Source organism: Barbus barbus (assembly GCF_936440315.1).
Source record: "Barbus barbus genome assembly, chromosome: 16".
NCBI classification, from domain to species: Eukaryota; Metazoa; Chordata; class Actinopteri; order Cypriniformes; family Cyprinidae; genus Barbus; species Barbus barbus.
Window position 1 is genome coordinate 17,955,328 of NC_136744.1, and position 9,436 is coordinate 17,964,763.

Below are 9,436 nucleotides of genomic sequence, written 5' to 3' on the forward strand. Positions count from 1 at the left end.
AAACCCAACAGCCTGCACAACCTAGGCGATGCCAGCTAGAGGAGCATGTTATTACATTTTGATGAAAACATTTAGAGACAAAATGTTCCCCCTAAATTATGTGTGCTGATGATTTGGTGCACAATAACACCTAGAAATTATATTAAATGGATATTTCACCAAACAAATTCAACTTGAATGATGTATCATTCTTCTGTAGGCCCTAAAAGATGTTTTTTGAGAAATATCTCTCAATTTGTGTGCTTATCCTACCCTGCACTATCCGTATTATGCGAGTAATGCGTTCACACTTAAAATTCCAAAAAGATAAATACCCAGATCATGTACTTAATATAAAATTCATACACCAGATAGAGTACTTTGTGCATAGAGTACAGTGCATCATTAGGAACATACAATGGAAGTCAAAGGTCACCAATACTCTTGATTACCAACATTCTTCAAAAAAATATTTTGTAATGTTTCACAAAAGAAACAGGTTTGAAACAACATGAGGTAGAGTAAAGGATGACAGAAATTTCATTTTTGGGTGTAAAGAAAGTAAATGAGTTTTTTGATTTCATGTTGACTATAACATTCTCTAAAAGTTGTCATTCATAAGCTAATGAAGCTGCAAAACTCCACCCATCAGCATCGGCATTATGTAAGACAGAGAAAAGACAGAGGCAGAAAGAGGCCAGGCAATATGAGCAGTGAGGTGTGGCTGCACTTAAGACACCGGAGAGCTCAGAGTGGAAGAAACTGGACGAAAGCTGAGAGGGGAGCTTGAGAAGGTACTGGCCTGCAACAGAAAATGGACTTTGATGGGAAGACAGAAGAGGGATTATAACAGAATTTAAAGCAAACATCTGGTGGATTTTGTAACAGGCCACCTGTGAGTTTGCATCAGGATCTGTTGGTAAGATTATAGCTGACAAATAGCAATGTCACGGCCACGAAGGCCAAAAATGAATGCATTGGAAATGAGAATGCATTTTGCTCTCAATGTTCAGATCAAATACAACTGCACACAACTACACCAAAGTGATCTGCTTGCAACTTTGTGACAACATTTACTGACATATTAAAGTTGTGAATTAAACGGAAGAACAAATCTTTTCTTCTTACATCCAAGTGTAATGGATTAACGAAACAAAACAAAAAATTGTAGGGCGGCACTTGGTTCTATGCATCAGCAGTTGATTCACTGGAAGATCGAGTTATAATGTTCTGATTAAACAGCAGGAGCACAAGACATTTTCAAATAATGAAACATGCACAGATTAATTGTTCACAATAAAATCTATAACATGCACTTAGAAAATAAATGGCGACATTTCCATTTCATCTTTAAAATCTGACCATCATTTTAATCCTCCTCAACATTCTTTACGCATTGATTCTCATATTATTACAAAACATAATCTTCCCTGTGAGCACCAAAACACCATACTGAGACATTTCTAAGCATTTTAAGTCTACTCCCCCCAAACAAAAAGAAGAGACCACCCACTTGAGCAGCTATTATAGTTACAGTCACCCAGTTACAATCAGAAGAAAAGATATTGGTCCACTTGCTTAATCTAGCGGCATAGTCCCTGTGGACACATAATAGGGCATTATATACACTGTTTCAGGATGAAGTATTATAAAACAGGTGGATATGTGGAACAAAGGTATCACAGTGTTCATCTGTAGCATCATTAAAAAGCAGGTCCACATATATAGGTTAATCTCTCCTGTATAGCATCTTACGGTGACAGTATCAGACCTGCTGATCAGTTCAACTCCACACTGGCTTTCCATTCATGCATTAATAATGGTTTTGGTCAAGGACACATGGCTGAATAGTGATTCGCCGGATATCAAAGCACAGTGAGCTGTCAACCTAAACAGGGTCTGTGGCAGTGCATCGTTCATTTCAAACGTGATCAAATACGCTTTTGACACCCATCTTTCCTCCCGGTGACTCAGGAACCTGAACAGCCCTGTGTGTAACGAGACTCCTGCCGCGTACAAGTGACCAAAACAGCACACGCGAGGTTTTAAGAGTAGCGGGGGAGATTTTAGATTATCTCACCTTTGGCTTCGCAGTCGGCGCAGTATTTGTTATCATCCTCTCTCAGCATTTTGGACAGAATGGCCTGATGCTGCTCGTTCAGTTTCTGAGCCTTTTCCCTCTCCGATCGCGTCGTCATCTCGGCCCGATTTCTGTCAGCGTTTCTGGATAAAATCACCTGATTCACTCTGTTCAGTTGTAGCGGTGTAAATAGAAGACCATCCCCTGTGAAATGAAGCTATGGTGGGCTCACAGCAACAGAGCGGCGGCTGGGTTGAGACAGAGCGGCGGAATATGGCCGATTGGAGGAACTAGCCGGAAGCGGAAACGGAGACGAGGAAGGTTACGGTGAGAACTGGGAGAACGTATAATCAAATTTAAGTGCTGTAATATTTTTCGATTTAAAAGTCAGACCTATGCTCTGTGAAATGCACATATAAGAGGGCAATGTGACTTTTGCGTCATTACTGACGTATGTATGCGTTGGTAGGTTGGAAAGCCGGTGTGACGCGAAATATGAAATTATGAAGTTTAAATTATATCTTAAGTTACTTAGAATGTTGTCAATGGCCAAATGTTTAAATCCCGCTAAATAGACTAGTTCAGACTAAAGCTACTTTAAAAACTGGGTGACATTAAAAGCTAAATTTGCTAAAGTATAGTGTCTAAATGTTAAATCGTGATGATAAACTTTTAAATAAATAATAATTAAATTATTAAAAAATATGTATTTTAAGCCAGGCAAAGTTTTAGACACTTATTTTAAATAAACAACAAAATGTATCAAATACAAAATAAATACTATGAGAAAAACTAAGAAATATGTCAGAATTATGATACTGTTCAGCAATGTATAACTTATTGAATGTGCCTTCAGAATTTATAATACCCTGCACATTATCAGCCAAAATGCCATTGTTTGTTCAGTTGTGTTGTCTTTGTAGAGTTATTATAGTAAAAACCATGGTAAATGTTCATTTAAATGCTTAATGCGTTTCCCGAAAGCAACTATGGTCAAGTATTATCATTGCCAATAGAATTCAATGGAACTAACGACCATTGTTAGCCAATGATGGTTTTGGGAAACGCACCCCTGGCTGTCTCTCCCAGCCTTGCTGATGTTCCCTGATAATGCATTTAACCTCTCCTTAAAAGCTGATATGTTAGTACTTGTCTGTAACAATCCATGTGCAGATACAGTGATGGACAGAATTATTGACATCCTTGATAAATGTGAACAAAAACACCTGTAAAAATTAATCTGCATCATTAATCCTTTTGATCTTTTATTTAAAAAATATATATATATATAAAAAATTTAACCTTTCATTGAACTGAAACAATTGAAAATGGGAGGAAATCTCATTATGAAATAAATGTTTTTCTCAAATACACAATTATTGACACCCCTAGAAATTTTTATGAGTTAAATATCTCTGAAGTACATTCCCATTCATATTTACAATTTTGAGCACTCCAGGGGGATTATGAACATGAAATTATCCAGCCATGGCTTCCTGTTTCACAGGAATATAAATAGGAGAAAAAACTAAGTCCAAATTCCCTTAATCATCCATCACAATGAGAAAAACCAAAGAATATATTTCTGATGTGCAGCAAAAGATATTTGAGCTTCACAAATTAGTGAAGAGGCTTTAAGAAAAAAGCTAGAGCTGTGAAAACTCCCATTTCCACCATCAGGGTAATAATTTCCAATCAACAGAAAATGTTACAAATCTGACTGGAAGAGGATGTGTGTCTCTATTGTCCTAATGCATGGTGAGGAGGAGAATTTGAGTGGCCAAAGACTCTTCAAGGACCACAGCTGGAGAACTGCAGAAAATAGTTGAGCCTCGGGGTCAGAAAACATTTTTTTTATTTTTTTTTATTGTCAAACAGCCCCTACATCACCACATGTTGTTCTGGATGGTTTCAAGAAAAATCTCCAGCATATTCAGTTGTCAGACATGACTGGAACTTCAAATGGGACTGGCTTCTATGGTAAGATGAAACTAAAAAATGATCTTTTTAGCAGCAAATACTCAAGATGGGTTTGGTGCACACAGGGCTAAAAAAGTACCCCATGTGTACAATGAAATATACTGCTGTATTTTTTATGTTGTGGGCCTATATTTCGAGTAGGGTGACGCTGCAGGCCCGGAGGCCCAACTGCACACTCAGACCTGCACGCTCAGACCAGCACTCCCAGAACTATCGTTTTTTTCAGACAGTGCCTCCTGCTGTTTGGATGAACATTTGTTTTGTAGCGGTGTTAATGTTTTCTGACAAAAATTATTTTTATTGTACTTTACAAATGCTACCACAGACAATAATAGTAACACAATAACAGTGTAACAATTAGAAATAATTTCTGTAATAATTACAAATAAGATCTTTGGAATAAAATGCGGCCTTGAGTTTATTTTCATCAAAATATCAGGTAATCTGCGTAGAATTGATAATATGAGCTCTGTTGGGTTGTCTAAATAATTTGCGTGTGACTTGTGTATTTTTTCCCAGATGGTTTATTTGTACAGGCCATCATTCATGGCCTTTGCGAGCTGCAGGGCTTGTCTTGGCAGGAGGCTGAAGAGGTGTTCCTCCAGGGCCCCATTTATTACTCAAGGTATGTTTTCAATTTTTGTTTGTACAAAAACTGTTGGATTTTTGTGTTACACAACATTTCTGACAACAGCATTTATTTTTCTTTTAGTGAAGTTGAGGAATTTGACAGAAGAATTGCTCGAGAAATGAAAAATCTCCCCAACAAGAATGTAAAGCATTTATTTTATTTTATGTTGTTTATTTTTATTTTAACCTGTGCTGATCAGCTGGCCCCCATTTTCACACAGATCTTCAACAGATCACTGGAGCTGTGCGAAGTCCCCTCATGCTTTAAACGCTCCACCATCATCCCCGTCCCAAAGAAACCCAAAATTACTGACTTAATGACTACAGACCTGTGGCTCTAACGTCTGTGGTAATGAGATCATTTGAAAGACTGGTTTTGGCTTATCTGAAGGACATCACTGGACCCTTACTGGACCCCCTGCAGTTTGCCTACAGAGCAAACAGGTCTGTGGATGATGCTGTAAACATGGGACTGCACTTCATCCTGCAGCATCTGGACAGACCAGGGACTTATGTGAGGATCCTGTTTGTGGACTTCAGCTCCGCTTTTAACACCATCATCATGGAAACCCTTCAGAATAAACTAACTCAGCTCTCCGTCTGTCAGTGGATCACCAGCTTCCTGACAGACAGGCAGCAGCTAGTAAAGCTTGCAAATCCACATCTAGCACCCATACGATCAGCACTGGAGCTCCTCAGGGCTGCATTCTCTCCCCACTGCTCTTCTCCCTCTACACCAATGACTGCACATCTAAAGATCCCTCTGTCAAGCTCCTGAAGTTTGCAGATGACACCACACTGATCGGCCTCATCCAGGATGGTGACGAGTCTGCTTACAGACAGGAGGTTAAGGAGCTGGCTGTCTGGTGCAGTCTTAACAACCTGGAGCTGAACACGCTCAAAACTGTGGAGATCATCGTGGACTTCAGGAGAAACCCCCCTGCTCTCCCCCCACTCAATCATGAACAGCACTGTGACTGCAGTGGAGTCATTCAGATTCCTGGGCACCACCATCTCTCAGGACCTAAAGTGGGACAATCACATTGACTCTATTGTGAAAAAAGCCCAGCAGAGGCTGTACTTTCTTCGCCAGCTGAGGAAGTTCAACCTGCCACAGGACTTGCTGAAACAGTTCTACTTCACCATCATTAAATCCGTCCTCTGCACTTCAATAACTGTCTGGTTCAGCTCAGCTACCAAATCTGACCTCAGAAGACTACGGAGAGTAGTCCGGACTGCTGAGCGAATCATTGGTACAACCCTCCCCACTCTCCAGGAACTGTACTCATCCAGAGTGAGCAAAAGGGCTGGTAAAATCACTCTGGACCCCTCACATCCAGCACACTCCCTCTTTAAACTGTTACCGTCTGGTCGACGCTACAGAGCTCTGAGCACCAGAATGACCAGACACAGGAACAGTTTCTTCCCTCAGGCAATCCATCTCATGAACATTTGACAATAAAACGCGGAACACACAACTCTATTATTTATTCACCACACTTGCTTACGTTTTTATCTAATTTTTTAATTTCAAATTTGCACATATCAGACCTGTACACACATAATTGTCTATATTATAAATTGTGTTGTTGCTGTTTTGTGCATTGCCTATTTGGATATTTGTATTATTCTTTATTATCTGTGTCCTGTTGCTGTCTCTCTGTTGCACTGTGGAGCTTCTGTCACTAAAACAAATTTCTCGTATGTGTAAACATACTTGGCCAATAAAGCTCATTCTGATTTTGATGTTATTTAATATGTAATATATACATTATTAACCCAATTATTTTTTCACCATTTTTCTCTGCATTGTTTACAAGTCGATGACTTGTAGGACCTCATGAAAAAGAATACAAAAATAAAGTTTGGTGTGAGAAAATGACTCAGAGCACTATAATTTATTGTATGTAAATATAGAATTAATGTTCATCCCATAACTCAATACTAAAGAATGTGATAAATCCATAATAATTAGGAAAATAATAAATGACTATGAAAATATTTAAGTAACTGAACAATTTCTATTTACAATAAAAATAAACCAGACTTAATGCATTAAATCATAACCTAGTATGTGTAATATTTTATATAATAATGCATTCAGTCATAGTGTAATATTTTATAGTAGAAAAAAGTTGCAATCTATCAGCAACAGATATCCACGGGGCCTAATGGTTAGAGAGTCTGACTTGTAATCCGAAGGTTGCGGGTTCGAGTCTCGGGCCGGCAGGGATTGTAGGTGGGGGGAGTGAATGTCCAGCGCTCTCTCCACCCTCAATATCACGACTGAGGTGCCCTTGAGCAAGGCACCGAACCCCCAACTGCTCCCCGGGCACCGCAGCATAAATGGCTGCCCACTGCTCCGGGTGTGTGTTCACTGCTGTGTGTGTGCACGTTGGCTGGGTTACATGCAGAGCACAAATTCAGAGTATGGGTCACCATACTTGGCCGTATGTCACTTCACTTTCACTTTCAATTGAATTCAGGTTATGTAATCTTATCTAATCAGGTTAGATAATCTTCCAAACAGCAGGAGGCACTGTCTGAAAAAACTATAGTTCTGGTCTGAGTGTGCAGTTGGGCCTCTGGGCCTGCAGCTTCATAATGTTGTATATTTCTGCTGGAGGTCTTGGACATCGTGTTTAAATACAGGGCTTCATGGATTCTATCAAATACCAACAGATAAAAAAAAATCAACAAGTGACTGACTCTATTAGAAATCTTATAATGGGCCATGTTTGGATCTTCCAACCGGACAATAATCCGAAGACAAACCTCAAAAACGGGTCACTGGGCACAAAACCAAGCTTCTGCTATGGCCATTCCAGTCCTCTGACCTGATTCCTGTAGAAAATGAGTGAGGTGAACTGAAGAGAAGCACGACCAACATGGAGCTGTGAATCTGAAGGATCTGGAGTGATTCTGAATGGTCTCTGATCTCTTGTCAGGTGTTCTCTGACCTCATCAGGTATTATAGGAGAAAATTAGCTGTTAAACTGGCAAATGGAGGTTTCAAAAAGTATTGAATAAAAGGGAGCCGTTAATTGTGGCCAATGTGTATTAGAGAAAAACATTTATTTCATAATGGTATTTCCCCCCCATTTTAAATTCTTATTCTACAATGAAAGGTTAGATTTTTGTGAACTTTTTAAATAAAAGATCAAAAGGATTAACAATGCAGATTAATTTTCAAAGCCTTCTTTGATCATATTTACCAAGGGTGCCGATAATTCTGACCACCACTCTACATAAGAAAATTTTGCAGCAATAACAGTTTTTTTTTCCTTCACAAAATAAAACTGACTCATTTACATGATCACAAACGCATGTCCCTGTGACAAAACTTTCTGACAAAAAAATATATTGTGTTGAATATGTTTATTCTCTGAAGAGATCTTTCAGGCCTTGCAAACATGTTACGCACTTTCAAAAGAGAATAAAAACATTAGATTGCCAATAGCGGATTCTTTTCAAAATGTCCATTAAAGGCTGAACAGGACCGTTCAAGTAGTTCAAACTGCTTTTACACAAACTATTCATTCTACATAGTAGTCCCATACAATCAGGAACCACTTACACATTTCTGGTCCAGAAATTCTCTTTTTGTCTCTGTACGCAGAAGTATTCATCTTAAAATAAATAACCTTGGATATTTTTAACAGGGCAAACTAAAAATCAATACAACGTCCCTTCCTCTCCCAGTCACCATATCGTGTAGGTTCAGGACCTCTGGGACCACCTTTCTCCTTAGTTTCTGGATTCACATCATCTGGATGTCCTGTTAAAGAAGAAATGAAATATTATTCCATTTTATGTCATATTAATTGTATAAAATTAATACACATTTAATTAGTCATTCATTTATTTATTTATTCTGAGCTACATGTGTATGTGACGTGTGTATATCCTTTCGATAGATGCCCTCTGGCCTTTAATGTAATTTATTGTACAAATAATATAACTGTAAAACAGAAATGATATGTGTTCTTACGTTGTAAAACATCTTTAGATTTTGACTCGGTTTCGTCCATGTCAAAGCGTCCTTGGGGCGTTTTCGCTTTCTTTAAAGGTTCTTTATCTTTGGTCACACCACCAGATGCATATCCTGCTGCAGAGGAGAGCAGCGAGACACTTTAACAAATCTGTCGCAAATTGACATGTATTTCCTAAGACTCGAACACGATTCGGAGTAATAAATATAAAGGATGTTTAGGTAATATGCACATTAATATGACATTAGTGTAAATCAATGCATGTTGTGCAAGCATGTCAATGAACAGTTAAACCCCAAAGGTATTCTAGTTGTACTCACAAGTATAAATCGACTCTAAAAACAATCCTCTCTTTACAAATCCTCTAGTCGTAGTACAGCAAACACGAAATAAAGACATCTTGCATCTGTTGTGAACCTTCACCTTGTCGCAGCAGAAAATTACACAACTGAAGAATGTTTTGACGATTGAAAATGACGATGCATGCGTCATCATTTAGGGACACAAAATACACTGGAGAGGGTCGCGGCGGCGCTACAGAAGTGCAGGACCGAATGTTTGTTTTTTATTGCAAATTAAAAAAAACATTACAATACTTGAAAAATAATAAGGGGGATACGAACAACATCACATGTAGATAGAAGGGCAACATAAATCAGCATGATATATCATCACACACACACACACACACACACACAAAAAAAAAATTACAGATAGCCTACCTTACAACAGATTCAAGAATGTTTTAGACGCCTTTGCATTCAAAGATTTGGAC

At 38.6% G+C, this 9,436-nt stretch overlaps 2 protein-coding genes across 4 annotated transcripts in view; both read right to left on the reverse strand.

Moving 5' to 3' along the window:
* The window catches only part of LOC306882633 (stromal membrane-associated protein 1-like), a 125,498-nt gene extending 123,134 nt beyond the window's left edge, over positions 1-2,364 (reverse strand). For all 3 annotated transcript variants that reach the window (XM_079437424.1, XM_079437423.1, XM_079437422.1), the window contains exon 1: positions 2,060-2,364. In XM_079437424.1, coding sequence (XP_079293550.1) covers positions 2,060-2,177 — 118 coding nt within the window. In that variant the 5' untranslated portion in view covers positions 2,178-2,364. The remainder of the gene's footprint in view (positions 1-2,059) is intronic.
* Positions 2,365-7,715: 5,351 nt separating this feature from the next.
* On the reverse strand, positions 7,716-9,144 carry LOC306882707 (succinate dehydrogenase assembly factor 4, mitochondrial-like). Its single transcript, XM_079437544.1, has 3 exons — positions 8,982-9,144; positions 8,661-8,777; positions 7,716-8,447 (listed from the first exon to the last, which is right to left on the reverse strand). Exons 1-3 carry the CDS (start codon positions 9,058-9,060, stop codon positions 8,338-8,340), a joined length of 306 nt encoding a protein of 101 aa, XP_079293670.1. The 5' UTR covers positions 9,061-9,144; the 3' UTR covers positions 7,716-8,337.
* Between the last annotated feature and the right edge of the window lie 292 nt (positions 9,145-9,436).

Bases quoted from the DNA above. Each gene is read 5' to 3' on its own strand.
- LOC306882707 (XM_079437544.1), bottom strand. From the start codon at position 9,060: ATGTCTTTATTTCGTGTTTGCTGTACTACGACTAGAGGATTTGTAAAG. The intron at 8,778-8,981 runs GTGAGTACAACT...TCTCCTCTGCAG, and splicing joins TTTAGAGTCGATTTATACTT to CAGGATATGCATCTGGTGGT. The intron at 8,448-8,660 runs GTAAGAACACAT...CTTCTTTAACAG, and splicing joins ATCTAAAGATGTTTTACAAC to GACATCCAGATGATGTGAAT.